Source organism: Mauremys reevesii, linkage group 4, assembly GCF_016161935.1.
Source record: "Mauremys reevesii isolate NIE-2019 linkage group 4, ASM1616193v1, whole genome shotgun sequence".
Lineage (NCBI taxonomy): Eukaryota > Metazoa > Chordata > Testudines > Geoemydidae > Mauremys > Mauremys reevesii.
Genome location: NC_052626.1, coordinates 41096566 through 41114439, shown reverse-complemented (window position 1 = coordinate 41114439; position 17874 = coordinate 41096566). Strand labels below are relative to the sequence as shown.

The window sequence follows — 17874 nt, the reverse complement described above, 5'->3', positions numbered from 1 at the left end:
TTCCTCCAGCTAGAGTACTGGAAAGGTTGAGAGCCAGACTACTGTACCCCTTTCAGGAGTCTGATTTGTCTTGCATACCCCAAGTTTCACGTCACTTAAAAACTACTTGCTTACAAAATCAGTCATAAAAAATGCAAAAAAGTGTTATAGCACACTATTACTAAAAAATTGCTGACTTTCTCATTTTTACCATATAATTATAAAATAAATCAATTAGAATGTAAATATTGTACTTACATTTCAGTGTATAGTATACAGAGCAATATAAACAAATCACTGTCTATGAAATTTTAGTTTGTACTGACTTTGCTAGTGCTTTTTATGTAGCCTGTTGTAAAACTAGGAAAATATCTAGATGAGTTAATGTACCCCCTGGAAGTCCTCTGCTACCACCAGGGGTACACATACCCTTGGTTAAGAACCACTAAGACAGAGCATGCTCTACGACTTCTGAAGCGCATACTTCTCCTTCAGTTACCCAGTGGGAAAGCAAGAGTGAAATAAAATTCACTTCTCGTCCTTAGTGGTGAGCACACTTCTTCCTCAGCATGCTAAGCTAGTCTAAGGTCTGGTCTACACTACGGGGAGGGAGGGAAGAGTGGGGAACTAACCAGACGCGACTTCAGCTACGCAAATAGCGTAGCTGAAGTCGAACTACCTTAGTTCGACTGGCTTACCCGTCCTGACGCCGCGGGATCGAAGTCCGCGGCTCCAAGGTCGACTCCGCCACCGCCATTCGCGGTGGTGGAGTTCCGGAGTCAACCGGCGCGCGTGGGGAGTTCGAACTATCGCGTCTTGATTAGACGCGATAGTTCGAATTCCGAGAAGTCGAACTCACCGCATTGACCCGCGCAGTAAGTATGGACCTACCCTAAGGAATACAGAAGTAAGCAAGGAACAGGAAGTCCATCCCCATGTAGGCCTCATCTCTGGGCTTGTTCCAGATTGCTCTATAGGCTCTGCCTCCTCCCCAAGGACTGCAGCAGGCTGTCCTGCTCCTATTTCTATTAGGAAAAGTTGAGCCCCTCCAATCAAAGAATAGATCCTAGTTACGTTATAGGAGCCAGTGAGCACATAACCAAGGACCCTAATAACCCCAGAGGCACTGGCTTCAAACCCCAAAAACTCTGGTGATAGTTGACATGAAAGGGCCTGGGTAGTACTCACATCAGGGTCCCAGTGCTGGATCTCCTGCAAGAGGTTTGGGAGACGATAGCTCCAGTCCAGGATATCTGGTTGGCAATGCAGGTAGAGATCAGGGCTCTGCTCCACCAGGTCCTGGGCCAGAATGTTGTAAGACATGACTCGGAATTCAAACAGAGGCCCATTCTCTGAGCCCAGCTCTGGAACAGCAAGTTGGATACAGAGATCCTCCCAGTCCCTCCATAAAATCTCTATAAGAGAGAGGAAGACAGGTCAGATGTATGCTGGGTAGCCTTCCCTGTCCTATTTCCTGGAATGCTCCTGCTAGCTGGGACATAGGGATTAGCTGTTCTCTTGTTCCCTGAATCTGGGCATCTTGAACTCTAAATGGGCCCTTGGATTTTCTTTGATTAAACCTGAATAGCTGTCACCAGGGATGGAATGGCAAGGTCGGTCCTAGTGGGAAAAAATGTTTTGGAAAAACTCAACCATTCTTTGGAGGCCATCTCCAGTATGAAGTGGGCACCTATGTTAACTTCACAGGAATTGTGATTAGCAACACTAGCCAGCCCAATAATGCCAGAAGCCTTGGCCTTTCCATCAGGAAAGATTACTTTTATCATTTTCATTACCAGATGCAATCATCCTGGCATGGAAAGATGCAGCCTATGCCTAACAGCCAGCAAGTGCAGACATACTAAGCTCACCCACGATTTAGCATCCACATGCAGGGAGATCAGAAACTTTTGTTATACTACCTCATCTCAATTTAGCACCACACACTCAGAATCAAACAAGGCTGTATTACTACTGACCATGGTAAGAACTCTCTGCTGGAAAAGGCTGGAATTGTCCTGTATCATAAACAGGCCAGGCTGTGACCTCCTCTGGCACTATCTCTGTGTCATGCACTAAGCTCCAGCCCAGCACAGCAGTATCTTCATCCTCCCTTTCCAGGGCTGAAGGGGTGCAGCCACTAATCTGGTGATCGGTCTGCGTCCTTACAGCTGACCATGCTGCAATGCCCACCATAGCCACACTTTCCTCTTCTGGTAATTTTGCCAGTGTGACTGCAACATGTTCCTTTGGTCCTAGAGACATTAAGGTATGTAGCTCATCATGTTGCTGATCACTGCACCATGTGACCTCTGATGCCACATTCAGATTGCTGAGGCTGGTCATCAATAATTCCGAGCCTTCCAGCCAGTCACTAGTCAGTGTGGCTGACACCTTCCCCACTGCTAGAGCACTCTCAGAGCTGTGTAGCCCACCAGCTTCCTCCTCCAGCTGCTGCTGCAGCAGGGCTTCCTCCTCTTCTGGGACTGACCTCCTGCTGGGCACAGAAGAGATGCCCCCTACCTGGGCAGTCGGGCTCTTCGCCAGAAGCACGTTCTTTCGACACGTAAAGAAAGCATCTGTCAAAAATTCAATACAAAACTATGGTTAAAATCTATGGCTCTCTTCACTTATTCGCTCATTTAGGCTAGAGAAATTAGTTACTATTTGGTGCAACAGAACCATTTGAATGCATCAACAGCACGGAGTAGCTTCTCAAAAAAGGTGCATAGTTATAGTTCTGAGTAATTAAGGCTGCCTCTTGGACCATATTCTGACTTTGGTTATGTCGGGACAATGCCATTGACTTCAGTGAGGTGGTGCTGGTTTAACTGACAGTAAAATTTAGGCTGGTTTTATATTATTATGTATACAGTGCAATAAGTGGTCAGCAGAGCAGAATCTAAGCTATCGTACTGGCCCTTCTTTGGCATCTTCTGCTTCATGGAGCAGCTGGTACGGGAACCCACAAGGGGAGAAGGCAACTCTAGATTTAGTCCTGAGTGGAGCGCAGGAGCTGGCCCAAGAGGTAACTATAACAGGACTGCTTGGAAATAGTGACCATAATACAATAGCATTCAACATCCCTGTGGTGGGAAGAACATCTCAACAGCTCAACACTGTGGCATTTAATTTCAAAAGGGGGAACTATGCAACAATGAGGGGGTTAGTTAAACAGAAGTTAAAAAGTACAGTAACTAAAGTGAAATCCCTGCAAGCTGCATGGGTGCTTTTTAAAGACACCATAATAGAAGCCCAACTTCAATGTATACCCCAAATTAAGAAACACAGTAAAAGAACTAAAAAAGAGCCACGGTGGCTTAACAACCATGTAAAAGAAGCAGTGAGAGATAAAAAGACTTCCTTTAAAAAGTGGAAGTCAAATCCTAGCGAGGCAAATAGAAAGGAGCATAAACACTGCCAAATTAAGTGCAAGAATGTAAAAGCCAAAGAGGAGTTTGAAGAACGGCTAGCCAAAAACTCCAAAGGTAATAACAAAATGTTTTTTAAGTACATCAGGAGCAGGAAGCCTGCTAAACAACTAGTGGGGCCCCTTGATGATCGAGATACAAAAGGAGCGCTTAAAGACAATAAAGTCATTGCAGAGAAACTAAATGGATTCTTTGCTTCAGTCTTCATGGCTGAGGATGTTAGGGAGATTCCCAAACCTGAGCCGGCTTTTGTAGGTGACAAATCTGAGGAACTGTCATAGTTTGAAATGTCACTAGAGGAGGTTTTGGAATTAACTGATAAACTTAACATAAACAAGGCACCAGGACCAGATGGCATTCACCCAAGAGTTCTGAAAGAACTCAAATGTGAAGTTGCGGAACTATTAACTATGGTTTGTAACCTGTCCTTTAAATCGGCTTCTGTACCCAGTGACTGGAAGTTAGCTAATGTAACATCAATATTCAAAAAGGGCTCTAGAGGTGATCCCGGCAATTACAGACCGGTAAGTCTAACGTCGGTACCGGGCAAATTAGTTGAAACAATAGTTAAGAATAAAATTGTCAGGCACATAGAAAAACAAACTGATGAGCAATAGTCAACATGGTTTCTGTAAAGGGAAATCGTGTCTTACTAATCTATTAGAGTTCTTTGAAGGGGTCAACAAACATGTGGATAAGGGGGATCCAGCGGACATAGTGTACTTAGATTTCCAGAAAGCCTTTGAAAAGATCCCTCACCAAAGGCTCTTACGTAAATTAAGCTGTCATGGGATAAAAGGGAAGGTCCTTTCATGGATTGAGAACTGGTTAAAAGACAGGGAACAAAGGATAGGAATGGTAAATTCTCAGAATGGAGAGGGGTAACTAGTGGTGTTCCCCAAGGGTCAGTCCTCGGACCAATCCTATTCAACTTATTCATAAATGATCTGGAGAAAGGGGTAAACAGTGAGGTGGCAAAGTTTGCAGATGATACTAAACTACTGAAGATAGTTAAGACCAAAGCAGACTGTGAAGAACTTCAAAAAGATCTCACAAAACTAAGTAATTGGGCAACAAAATGGCAAATGAAATTTAATGTGGATAAATGTAAAGTAATGCACATTGGCAAAAATAACCCCAACTATACATACAATATGATAGTGGCTAACTTAGCTTCAACAAGTCAGGAAAAAGATCTTGGAGTCATCGTGGATAGTTCTCTGAAGATGTCCACGCAGTGTGCAGAGGCGGTCAAAAAAGCAAACAGGATGTTAGGAATCATTAAAAAGGGGATAAAGAATAAGACTGAGAATATATTATTGCCCTTATATAAATCAATGGTATGCCCACATTTTGAATACTGCATACAGATGTGGTCTCCTCATCTCAAAAAAGATATACTGGCACTAGAAAAGGTTCAGAAAAAGGTAACTAAAATGATTAGGGGTTTGGAACGGGTCCCATATGAGGAGAGATTAAAGAGGCTAGGACTCTTCATCTTGGAAAAGAGGAGACTAAGGGGGATATGATAGAGGTATATGAAATCATGAGTGATGTGGAGAAAGTGGATAAGGAAAAGTTATTTACTTATTCCCATAATACAAGAACTAGAGGTCACCAAATGAAATTAATAGGCAGCAGCTTTAAAACAAATAAAAGGAAGTTCTTCTTCACGCAGCACACAGTCAACTTCTGGATCTCCTCACCTGAGGAGGTTGTGAAGGCTAGGACTATAACAGCGTTTAAAAGAGAACTCGATAAATTCATGGTGGTTAAGTCCATTAATGGCTATTAGCCAGGATAGGTAAGGAATGGTGTCCCCAGCCTCTGTTTGTCAGAGGATGGAGATGGATGGCAGGAGAGAGATCACTTGATCATTGCCTGTTAGGTCCACTCCCTCTGGGGTACCTGGCATTGGCCACTGTCAGTAGACAGGATACTGGGCTAGATCGACCTTTGGTCTGACCCAGTACAACTGTTCTTATGTTCCATACAAACACAGACACATTTAGCCACATGGGGCAGAGATATCAGGAAGGAGTTCTAGCAGCTGACCTTTGGAATGGGTGAATTTTCAGGAAATGAACAAGGGGTCCTCAGCTGGCAGCATGTTTAGATATCAGGAATTTCCATAATTGCAGAGACTCAGTATAGAAGACCCATTCCACATTGGATTGTCTTTTCAAATGCATATAAGAAAAGGAGTGGAGAGACCAACACAGGAAGCACAAACACAGAAGTTAAAGATGGAAAAGTTCCATTAGGGAAAACACTACCATGAAAGAAACCATGGTCTGAGAATAGGAAGACCATGATATTCATCCAGTGGGTGACTGACATCTGTAATGGGCCAAATACTTCAGTGCACGCTCAACACAAGAACATACTAGTTTCACTAGTATCTCCCCTTTATACTCTTCAAGATGATAAAAGCATTTGTGTTTTTGCTAATATCTCTGTGCAATCATATCCCCATTACTGATGAGCATATTGTGTTCTCTGCAAATCATTCATTTTCTTCTCCTGTTCCTTGCTCACTCTGTACACCCTGTAATGGAGTGTCACTCTGGATAACAGCATGCAAGAGTCAGCAATATCACTACAGGCTTTTACTGGCATTTTCTAAGTCAAAATATTTTGTATGTGTGAGAGGCAAAGCACTGACACAGAGAGACATATTCCCCACATCAGTATTTCTAATATGCTCAACACTGTCGTATCTAGGCACACCATTAGAATGTCTAGTAATAATAAGAACTAAGTATTATTATAATGAACAAGTATGTAAGTCTGATTACAGAAAGATCATTACAGTCACTGCTAAGCAGGTCATAGTGATCATTATGAACGTTAATTCATGCTGTGAGGATCTGGAAGAGCCCATCTCCCTTAGAATGCCTTCTGCAATCCTGTTTAGAAACCGAGTTATATATATATATATATTACCAGAGATGGATAGTAAAGAGGAGGCATCCATCTCTCCCACAGTTTGCTTACAAATCAACCATTATGTACCAAGCAATAAGCAGAGGGATGGGGGATTTCCCTTCAAGCTGTGAGGAACCCCACCCAGTATTTGTCAGTATTTCAGCAATCCCCGCATCCTGCTCCTCTGGCCATAGAGGGATAAATGGAGCTCTCACCATGTAAGCACCATGTAACTAAGATAGCCAGAGGAGTCATTACACAGGGAAGATGGGGCCAGAAAAGATCCCTGCTCCCCACAAATCCCCCAGAAGTGGAGAATAGCCTCATATGACATCATGATTGCACACTGGCGCATCAGCATAGCACTGAAATACTGGCAACACCCAGAAAGCTACAGAGAGGTTTTACTGTAGATACATAAAGTTCTATCTGTGAACCACCTGGGGATACTTTGGGATGAAAGGTGCTATAGAAATAGTTTTTTTAAAGTAATGATACTGATTCCCCAATCCTAGCTCAGGACTACACTGGGAGCCTTTGCATGATCTGTAAATAGGATAAACCTTGAAATCCCATTTTAAGAGGCAAAAACAGGATTGAGGGCTTAATGACCACTTACTCATCAAAAGAACTTGGCAGCCACTTGATTAGTAAGTATCTCAACACAAGACTATTACACAGGTGCTCTGATCTGCCCTGTCTATAAGTTTCCTATAAAATCATAAATGGCTAAAACCTTCCACCCAAAAGACCACCTTTACCCTATGTCATACTGCTGCAATCATGTTCAGTGGAGGCTCTGAAGTCCCCATATTACACAAGTGTTAGCAGGGCATTTAGAACTTGCTCCCCTCCCACCCTTCTTTTGAAACAGTTTGACTCTTGATCTTTAGAAGAGAGGTGACAATTAAGAAGGTGATGAGTGTGTGTGTGTGTTTTTCATTATTAGTCTATCTTTAACCTGGATATTGCTCATTGAAGATCGAGGAGTGCGAATGGTTAAGAGAAATGAATGGAACTACAAATCAGAGTTCATCTACATATAAATGCTATTCCAAAATAAGGTAGGATGTGAATTTAGAATGGATTAGGTATTTCAGAGTAATTGCATATGTAGACAAGTGCTTATAAAAATTTATTTTTAAGTATTCTCAAGGAACTTAGCTTTGGATGCATCCTATTTTATATTTTATTTTATTTTGATGGGGGAGGATGTATAAAGTGAAAGGAAAAAAATAATTAAAATATAATAATTTTCTAAAGACATTCCCCTCGAAATTATTTGCTTTAAGTACATTCCCCCAAGAAGAATGTTCTACTGCGGTGGTCTCCCAACTTTTCACCTCACATCCCCCCTCTTACACCTGTCCACACACCATCACTCCCGAGCTGGGAGCGAGGCTGTGGCTCGGGGGGAAGGGGGACACGGACACACATAAGGGGGCTGGAGCTGGAGCCACACCTGGGGGCGGGAGCGGAGCCTCAATCAGCAACTATGGCCAAGAGCGGAACCCAAGACGCAGGGCTGGCAGACAGGACCCCGGTCATGGGACCGGCAGCTGGGAGTAGATTCCCAGACGTGGGGCTGAGAGAGTGGAGCCCTGGGTGCGGAGCTGGCAGCTGATCCCCAGGCATGGGGCCAGCAGCCAGAGCCAGGAGCGGAGTGGAGCTGAGTGGCACTCTCTCCCCACCCCTTGTGGGAGCTGGCCCGAGCCCCAGGTGTGGCCCCCCAAATGTTCCCCCATGCCCCACAGATTGGGGACCTCAGCTCTATTGCTAGTAGTCAGCACTAGCCTGGAGGAGTCCGTCTCTCCAGTAGATACACTGCTGCCTGTTTTTTTTAGCAATCAGAATTGGAGTTTCCTGAGATCTGGAGGAGCTGCTCTCCTCTGTACACAGTGGTCAGTGCTGGGAGAAGGACCTAGAGATGGTCTCACCTGACCACTCCACCAAGCCTCCACTCTTTCTTTTAAACCCTCCTCTGATTAGCTATATAATTAATCTTTACTCCTTTAAAACAAACAGAGAGAGAGAGAGAAATTGAGTAACTGGTCAGCCAGCTCTAGAGCACAGCTTCAGATGCCTCTCAGCCCTGCCTCCATCTGTCTAGAACCCAAGCTCCTCAGGGCAGGGACCTTGTCTTCTGATGTGACAGCACTTAGATCACTGCTAAGCTGTGCTTAAATTACAGAGGGACTGGAGGGAGGGCTGGGCAGTGGGCCCCTTACCAGTTTTAGGGGCTACCTCACTTCCATGTAATGGCCCCCTTTAGTCTCACTACTGTTTAAATTAAAGCAAGATACATGACATCAGGGCCCCCCTACTTCCCCTCCCCGCATAATTTTAGCACTGTTGCTAGGCCTATATAAACAATAACAATCAGGCCTGGGACTATCCAAAACGGCCTGGGGGAAGTTGGTCTCCTCAGGGTTCCTCGGTCTACCCAGAGTTCCTCGGTGAGAGCTGGGGGAGGTACCCAAGAGGGTCTGGGAGAGCTGGTGTCTCCCGGATACATTGGTGAGAGCTGGGTGTCCCTTGAGAAGACACGTCACCCCAGGCCTGGGAGCTGAGGGGGGTCACCCAGGGAGAGGCGAGGCCTGTTATCCCAGGAGCTGAGGTGGGTGAGCCCCAGGGGAGTAGGGGAGGCCTATCACCCCAGGCCTGGGAGCTGAGGGGAGAGTCACCCCGGGGGGTAGGGGAGGCCTGTCACCTGAGGCCCAGGCGCTGAGGGGGGTCGCCCCCGGGGGCTGTCACCTCGGGCCCGAGGTGCTCTAGTTGCTCCACGACCCGCCGGTCAGGGCGGGCTGCAGGAGTGTCCGCAGGGCCCGTGCTCCGGGCTGCACTTCTGGGCGCATGCAGTAGCCTGCCGCAGTCCGCACGGCGGGGCCAGGGCCGTGGGCGGGGTCCGGGGAGAGGGGCTGTTACCTCGGAGGGCGCGGAGGAGCCGCGCCGCGGGCAGCAGCAGGTAGCAGAGCACGGTGCCGATCATGCCGCCCTGCCCGATCCTCTCCCGGCCTCTGGCCACGCGCCAGCCCGGCTCCGTCTCAACAACAACTTTATTGGGAGCCGCCGGCGGCCCGGCCCGGCCCCTGGCCCTGGCCCAGCGCTGCCTCGCACCCCCTGCATGAACTCAGCCCGCCCGTCCTGGAGACTGAGCGCGGTGAGGAGCAGAGCTGGGGGAATGAGGCCTGTAAACTTCCCCAGGAGCTCTCCCAGCCCCGCAGGCCCCGCGTCCCCACCCTGTGTGTATGAGTCTGCGTTGTGAAGCAGTGCTGTGTGTGATCCCGTTTGGGTATCCGCCCAGCTCACACCTAGCAGGGTTACCATTCAAGTTCCTAAACAGAGCACGCTGCACCAGCGGGACGGGGGGGGACAGTTGGGGGGTGCGGGAGGGGTGTGTGTACTGGGAGGGATATTTGGAGGGATGTGTGTACTGGAGGGGCGGTATTTGGGAGGCACTGGAGGGTATGTGTACAGGAAGGGTATTGGGGGTAATGGAGGGTGCATTTGGGGGGTGCTGGCATCTTCACTTTCGAGGTGGTGGCAGTGTCATGCTCCTTGTCACAATGGTAAGGTGATTGGCGCAGGCCTGGGACACAGCACCAGCCTTCAGTCAGCACCTCCTTGCAGGCCTATCCCCCTCCCTGAGGGGGGGGGGCCTGGCCCTGTCACCATCACCCCTCCTAGCTGGGCTCTGAGGCCCCACAGCAGGGCATTTAGCCCGGTGGAGAGATGCTCGGTGGCTCCACTTATTTGGCAAGCCAGGATCTGACAGCTGAGGTTGCAGGGGCGGGACCAATCGGGGCATGGAGATGGCTCTTTCTGAGTTGCAATATCAGATCCACAAGGAAAAAGCCCGGACATTTCTTCTTATTTGAAAAATCTGCCTGGACAGAGATTGGTGGACCAAAAAAGAGGCCACGTCTGGGAAAACCTGGACGTATGGTAACCCTAATCATACCTGCTCAGACCTGTGTGTGGTGTCCCATAGAGGAAATCAATCCGGAGCAGCGTATATTACACTCATCTGGGCTGTATTGTACATTGCCTTAATAGTGCTGGATGTTTATCAAAACTGGGCCTAAACAAGAATTCCATCAATTCCAAATGGGCCCTGAATTCACATACCTAACCACCTTTTCGACTCACATTGGCCAATGCATTACAGAAGATTGTAGTATCTGCTGCATCTAATCCATCCTGTAAGGTGTGTGCAGAACAAGACATCAAGACCATGATGATGCACTAAAGAAAATCCTAGAATGCTCCCATATCAAACAGGGACAAGATCAATTTTTAAAAAATCTACTTAAAAGTCTTTGGACATGTATTTTCAAACAAGAGTAATCTCATATCCTTCGAAAGTCTAAACAATAAAGCAAATAGTCTTACTGAACAATTGCAGATATCAAGTCATTTTAGGCATGAATAGTTATTGATCATGCTGCCTTCCTAACTTTGCAAGTGTAATTGCTTCTCTTCGGGATCTTATAAAATATTATACAAAATCTGTGTGGACAAAAGCACAGTCTGAAGCAGGTGATGCCATCATATGTAGCCTTGATGAACATATAAGCATGTTGTCCTTCAACCCTTCCTTTAATAGAAGACTGATTGAAGCCCTCAGAGCTATATAGAATCAAACAGACCCAGCTAGTCATGATCAGATTGTAGCCCATGGAAGTTGAAGCCTGTCACATATTGAAACCTGATAGTTTCATCTGGAAGAGAAGAGTTTGAACATTTTGCTATATTCATCATTATGACCGTGTTAAAAATCTGAAACCAAACTCAGATAAAATTGAGTACCAATATGCCCTGTTACTCCAAGTATACTCTTGATGTCTTATACACAAGTAGTAATATACAGAACTGGAAAGACTAAATCTGCTGACTGTATCTCCAAACATCCCTTAAAACCAAACCCATCACCTGCTGATGAGCACATTAATCATATCTCCATCAAAAACAACTCAAACCTCTAGCCAAAATGGACATTGCTGACATGTTGTTAACAGAACCTGCACTGACTGCTGCAAGATGGTCCATAAAACAAAACGATTGGTGATCTGTAGAGTATTTTCAAAATAATTTTGTTTCAAAACCACAGAGCAAAATTTACCATGCATTAGTCTACCTAAGGTACTTATATGGCCCTCATTACCATCTCAACACCTCACAGTCTTTACTGTATTTATCACAACACTGCTGTGAGGACGGGACCTTACTATTATCCCTATTTTACAGGTGAGGCACAGACAAAGTGACTTGTCTAAGGTCATACAAGAAGTCTGTGACAGAGCAGATAACTGAACTGAGGTCTCATAAGTCTTAGGCTAGCATCCTAACTACTGGACTATTCCTCTTTGTTCAGCTACAGAAATGGAAGGTGATGTTACTAATAGCCCAGAGCAGCAGGCTATTGAAACAGCAAATGATAATTACTTGGGCATTTTTAAAACAAAGTTGATCTTTGAGAGAAGAGATATAGTATCCAAGAACCAACCAACATTGGGACAATCACACTGAAACATGTGAGGACTGTTAACTAGTATCACAAGGAATATTAATTAGTACCACAAGCAAACAAATGTCTGAGCTACCGGAATTGTAATGCCTGCACTAGAAAAATTATTCACAAACAAAATCAAAACATACAATGGGCCTACATTTCAAGGTCAAAACGTCCATTGGCTTATGCAACATTTTACTCTTCTGCACCAAAGTATAACCCTGTTTGAACTCTGACAACTGGAATGGTTGAGAGATTTATGTAAAATATGGGTAAACAAAACTACCAAAGTGTCTAAGATACCCAGTTCTTTGGGGCAGGGACTTTTTCTTTATATCTATATAGCACTTAGCAATTTGTGTGTGCGATATACACTGTGAAACCTCTATGAGAAACTATCTTTATTGGGCTACCTCCTGTAGAGGAAGACTGCCCCTAAATGTACTGAGTATAGTTCTCTACCTTTATCAAAAAAGCCTCCTTTGTTAAGAAAATGATTTTTGTCAGCCTTTTGAATGGTCCCCTAACACTGTAAATAAATAAATAAAAAGCACTGATCCAATTCCTTTGACAATTCAATGGAGCCTCAACTTTGGTATCAGTTAAGATTGCTTGGATAAATAATAAATACCTGGGTTTGGGGCACTTTTAGGTGTTTATATCTTTACAGAGTACATCTATGTACAGTAGGCAAGATGCAATTACTCAAGTTGGAATCTGTTCAGGACATGGGGACTAATAAACCAACTTTTGCAAAAAGTGCTGAGAGTTCTTTAAAGACTACAAATGGTCATGACTGAATTTCTCATCTGAAAATGTACCGGGCTGGGACATTGATTCACTAGTAACTCTGAGGGGTGAGCACTCCTTACCAGCTTATTAGCACCACTTTCTGAAACACTTACCCAAATGCTGACCAGTTCTGATCCTACTTAGTGGGATCTGATGCACCCAAAGACTGATGTAATATGACTGCAGGATATCTCATTGTAAGTTTCATCTATCTTGAGTCATAATGTCTAGATGAGGTCATGGAATGCTTGAGAAGAAATGAAAGAGGGGCCTTGCAAAAACTTCCTACACAACCCTGGCAGCCCCAGTGACTGGGAAATGTGACCTTCCTGTTCAGAAACAGTATAAATCAAGATTATAAATCGTATAGATGACACCCTTGCTCCTGGAGGTTCTGTAATTAGAGTCGAGTGGCTGTGACAGGGGTTTTGTGTGAGGGTGTCAGACAGAGATGACTGTAAACTACTAATTTGCAGAGGAGAAAAAGCAAAGTAACAAGCAGCACTTTCAGTGTGGTGACAAGGACACGCACCATGGAGCATGAGTTTTCTGACTCTGAGGAGGATGAAGGTGGGATTTTTAGTTAATAAATTGTTTTAAAAATAAGGAAAACCACCAGAACCCCTACAGGTGTTACCACTGCTATAAGAGGGCTCCATATAAATGTAAGACTCTCACTCCCCACCCAAACTGAGCAATTAGGCAGCCATTGGTAAAAAATCTGGAGCATGCTGAAGTAAACCGGGATATATAGTGCGTATACACTTAGGTAAAAATATAGGAGCTGCCATATTGGAGCAAACCAATGGCCTATCTAGTCTGAGATCTTGCTAACAGCTGTGGTCAAGGTCTAATCTTTCAGAGGAAAATAAAAAAAGCTCTAAAATAGGTCAGGGGAAGAGCTAGGTCTTAGGAGGTACTGAGCACCCTCAACTACCATTGACTTCAATAACTTATGTTCTTATGTAGGGTGCTCAACACCTTGCAGGATTAGGCTCTAGTTATGCAGTTGCTGTCACTGAATGTGACATGGCAGGGATGAGGGGACAAAATACTTTTCTGACCCTCCTGTTGCTTATACTCTGAAGCACTAAGGTCTGTATCCCTTTGTAGTATTATGACCCAAATTCCTAGCTGACTATAGTTGCTCATATTTAATTTCTTCAGTAAGTCTCACACTTGGATGATTTTTGGCCATAGTATAATGAAGTTTTGGCTTTATAACTTAATTATTGTAAAAATTCACTTTATTTAAAATGTACAAGTAATTGAGCTATTGTTACTATAAACCAAGATTAAATAGTTACGGAAGTGCCAAGCATTCATACTAACACACATAAACTTTCCATACAGATATTAAACAAATCTTACTCTTAAACGGTATTTGTGACCTTTAAAAGTTCAGTTTGTGTTTGGTCAGCATCTTATAATTATCTGTGTATTTATTCTGTTCAAATTCAAAAAACAGTAACTATATATTTTAAAATCGACTTGATCCTGCTGTAAGGCTGTCTGTCATTTTTTTCCATTGGAAGCATTTTACATACTTTATTTCGTATACACTAATGTTGGGGGATCTGTACTTTTCTAAAAGTGAACTATCATGCATCTGGTGCTAGTAGTAATTGTGTTATTCATAGATGCACAGATTCTAAGGCCGGAAAGGTCCACTGTGATAATCTAATCTGACCTCCTTACACAGGACATAGAAATTCCCAAAATAATTCCTGTCTCAACTAAAGCAGATCTTTTAGAAAAACAGTCACTGCTAATTTTTAAAGCAAGATTGACAGAGAATTTACCACAACCCTTGGTAAATTGTTCCAGTGTATAATTACCCTCACTGTTAAAAACTTACACCTTATTTCCAGTCTGAATTTGTCTGGTTTCAATTTCCAGCCATTGGATCTTGTTTGTCTGCTAGATTAAAGAGACCGTTATTAAATATTTGTTCTCCAGGTAGGTACTTGCAGACCACGATCAAGGCACTCCTTAGCCTTCTCTTTGTTAAGCTAAATATATTGAGTTGTTTGAATTTATCACTATATGGCATGTTTTCCAATCCTTTAATCATTCTTGGGCTCTACTCTGAACCCTCTCCAATTCATCAACATGTTTCTTGAAGTATGGACACCAAAACAGGACTCAATATTCCAGCAGTGCTGGCACCAGAGCTAAATATAGGTGTAAAATAACCTCTGTACTCCTACTTGAGATTCCAGTGTTTATGCACCCAAGGTTCAAAGGGTCCTTCCCCAAATCAATAGTCTCCTTTGGACTGTAACATAATAAAATCTGTGGTTAGCTTAACTTTAATTATTTTGAAATTTTTATTTGCTGGTTTTGTGTTCAAAACCATTACTATTATATCAAGACATTCCCACCATAACATGCAGAACGGTCCATATTCCTCCAAATCCTCTCCAGCATTTATGACTTCCTTTTTTATATATTTCCTTTAGCTTCAATGGAGTGAGATATCATTGATAAAGTATTTTGCATTAATTCTCATTAATTGTTACACAGATAGATGAAGTTCTGACCTTTCTCAGGATATTTTCCCATTGTTGCAAAGTTATATCCATTTTTAGATCTTTTCCCGTAAAGGTAGTCTTGCTTTCCAGGTCCATCAGTAACAATTCATTGTACCATACAGAGATCTGGCCCTTAGTGTTTCTATCCTCTTCTGAGATATGAGCTTCTTACATGGGCTTTGATATAATGCTCTAGTGGCAATAAGCCCAATTGTTATATTAATATTCCTCATCAGTTCTTTGATCATATTTATTTACATAGTTTTATCATTACAGAATACCCAGCCACTTTTTCCTGACATACAGTATACATTGGATTTGATAACTCTGGTTAAAATTTTGATTTGTTTCTGATGAGTATAAGCAGGAAGGGGAAGAGGCTACTTCTTATCTGTGTCAGATTCCATATCCAAGCGATGTTATATATTGTTTCCCTGTTGTGTATGCCTAAATTTTTGGGGTACAAAAAACAATGCACTACATTTATATTTAAAATCCTGTTTGAGTTCCATACAGTGTGCTAGGCTGATAGTGATTTTAATTCAGCCGTCCAATATTTTAGTAAATTTGGTACTACCAATCCCCCTTGCAGATCTGCTCTATAAAGCATTTTCTCATTTAAAGTTAGGAGTTTACTGTCCCATACAAAGTTAATAATTTTTGTTTGAATTGCCTCTAGAGTTATTTTTTGTATCCCTACTGGTAGGGCCTGAAATGGCAAATGAAGCTTTAGTAACGAATTCATTTTTACTTCTGCTTTATGGCCAAGCTAAGACAAATGTAGTTTTTTCCAATCCAGGAAATAATTTTTCAGTTTTGAATTAATATGAGGAAAATTATTTTCAATTAGCCAAGTAAGATTAAGAGAAATATTGACTCCTAAATACTTTATTTGTTTGGATCATAAAAACTCAAATGTATCTTGTACTTTTTAAATAATAGGTTCTTCCCCACTATATTTAATATTTCAGATTTAGTATAACTAACTTTATAGCCTCATATATCACTGAATTCATTAATTTCTTACGGAACATAAATCATAGATTGTACTGCATATCACACAATTCTATGTTCCATTTGATTAGTTTGAATAAAATACTAGAAAAGAGCAATGTTCCATTTTGGAAGACACTGTACTTCTTCTGACAAAAGCTTGAGGTAACTATTTACCTAAAAATCATGAAATCTTTCATTTTGATAATTTAACAAGTATGTTAATTGCTTGCTAATTTAATTATTTGCAGATAACTCTTAATTCTACATAACTGAATATTACTATATGTGATCACCTACTACAGTTGCTTTTCCAAAATATCAATATTCAGTATACTGAAATAGTTGTTTGTGCCTCCTAGCTCTGTGCATTTAAAGTAGCATTGAAAACTAGATTATAGTTTTGTTCTTTTACCATCTGTTACAACTTTTGTACTTTGTATGTTGCTTTATTGTGGGTAATAGAAATAAAAGTAACTAAATTATATAATTTCATGTTTTAAAATACCAATTCCTAATTTCAACAAAGAGAGTGAACAAAAAGGGGAAATGAGGACAACCTTGTCTGGTTCTTCTTTGTAGATGAAATTCGTTGGCGTATACCTCATTAACTTTTATCCTAGTGGAGAGAGAGTCACTTATCCAAGTGTTTATATTGCCCATTGTTGGTAGTAGTGTTTTTAGGAAAGGTCACTCTACTTTCTCAAAGGCCTTCTCACCATGTAGTGATACCAGTAAATCTTTTAGTAAATTCTGTATATTATATTTATTTATTTGTATCCTCCTAGTGCCTAGAAGCTCCAGTCATGGACCAGGACCCCATTGTGCTAGGTGCTGTACAAACAGAACAAAAAGATGGTCCCTGTCAGTGATGGGTTAGCGGTAGCCCCTTCCCCCTCTGGGTCAGTGGGAGGCCACTCTGCCTCACTACACTGCCCCAGACATCTTACCATTTAAGTATGAATTACTCCTTTGACTTGTCTAATGTCCATGTGGCACAATTTAAAGAAGTAACAAACAAAAGGGATGGGTCTAGGATAGAACAGGTGGCGGTGTTGAGGACATGTAAAAGAAAGCACCTGCAAGATGGCTGAATTCACCATTTACCCCGTCTCACTCCAAGCCACAGAAACTGAAATCTCCTCTTACCACTATGGCTGAAGTACACTGATAAAGACAGTTTGTGTGTCAGGGGGATGTTTGCCATAATGCTACCCTAGCAGTACCAGTAGTCTGTATAAATAAAGGACCTGAATCTCCAGAACCGTCAACTTGGCATCTTTCACTACATTTACTTTAATAATAATAATACTTATGCTAAACAATCTGTTCCACCAGATCTGAAGAAGAGCTCTGCATACTTGAAAGCTTGACTTTTTCACCAGCAGAAGTTGGTCCAATAGAAGATATTACCTCACCCGCCTTGTCTCTTTAACAAGGAAGATATTAATATATTTAGTGCATAATAATATAATTTTATAAAATGTTACACTTTAAAAAACCCTTGCCTTTGCTTTTCTTGAACAGCGCTGTAGATATACCACTAACTTCTACAGCACCATAGGTGTGCATGGCTTTTCACAGACAAAAGCCCCAAGGAACTCAAATCGGGGGCCCCTACTTCACAGGAATTACTTAGGTGGCACAGTATTGGGTGCTATGTTGGACACAATACAACAAGGGATGTCATAGGGTGGTGGGAATC

General features: G+C 42.7%; 2 protein-coding genes and 1 long non-coding RNA gene across 22 annotated transcripts in view; 1 reads left to right on the top strand and 2 right to left on the bottom strand.

Moving 5' to 3' along the window:
* ANGEL1 (angel homolog 1) overlaps window positions 1–17874 on the bottom strand; it is a 226307-nt gene that overhangs the window by 11941 nt on the left and 196492 nt on the right. For 6 of the 12 annotated variants that reach the window (XM_039539018.1, XM_039539016.1, XM_039539021.1 and 3 more), the window contains 2 exons: window positions 1959–2558; window positions 1168–1394 (listed from right to left, as the gene is read on the bottom strand). In XM_039539018.1, the coding sequence (XP_039394952.1) occupies window positions 1168–1394; window positions 1959–2558 (827 nt within the window). Of the gene's footprint in view, window positions 1–1167; window positions 1395–1958; window positions 2559–9048; window positions 9191–9263; window positions 9506–17874 lie in introns of those variants that run through there. The other 6 variants (XM_039539017.1, XM_039539028.1, XM_039539027.1 and 3 more) reach the window with 6 other exon arrangements.
* Window positions 8822–17874, top strand: part of LRRC74A (leucine rich repeat containing 74A) — a 38331-nt gene continuing 29278 nt past the window's right edge. For 2 of the 9 annotated variants that reach the window (XM_039539030.1, XM_039539029.1), the window contains exon 1: window positions 12764–13212. In XM_039539030.1, coding sequence (XP_039394964.1) covers window positions 13176–13212 — 37 coding nt within the window. In that variant the 5' untranslated portion in view covers window positions 12764–13175. Of the gene's footprint in view, window positions 8956–12760; window positions 13213–17874 lie in introns of those variants that run through there. The other 7 variants (XM_039539034.1, XM_039539035.1, XM_039539032.1 and 4 more) reach the window with 6 other exon arrangements.
* On the bottom strand, window positions 10648–12800 carry LOC120405413. The gene is made up of 2 exons (XR_005598559.1): window positions 12756–12800; window positions 10648–11059 (listed from the first exon to the last, which is right to left on the bottom strand). It is a non-coding gene; the product is annotated as an uncharacterized LOC120405413 (long non-coding RNA).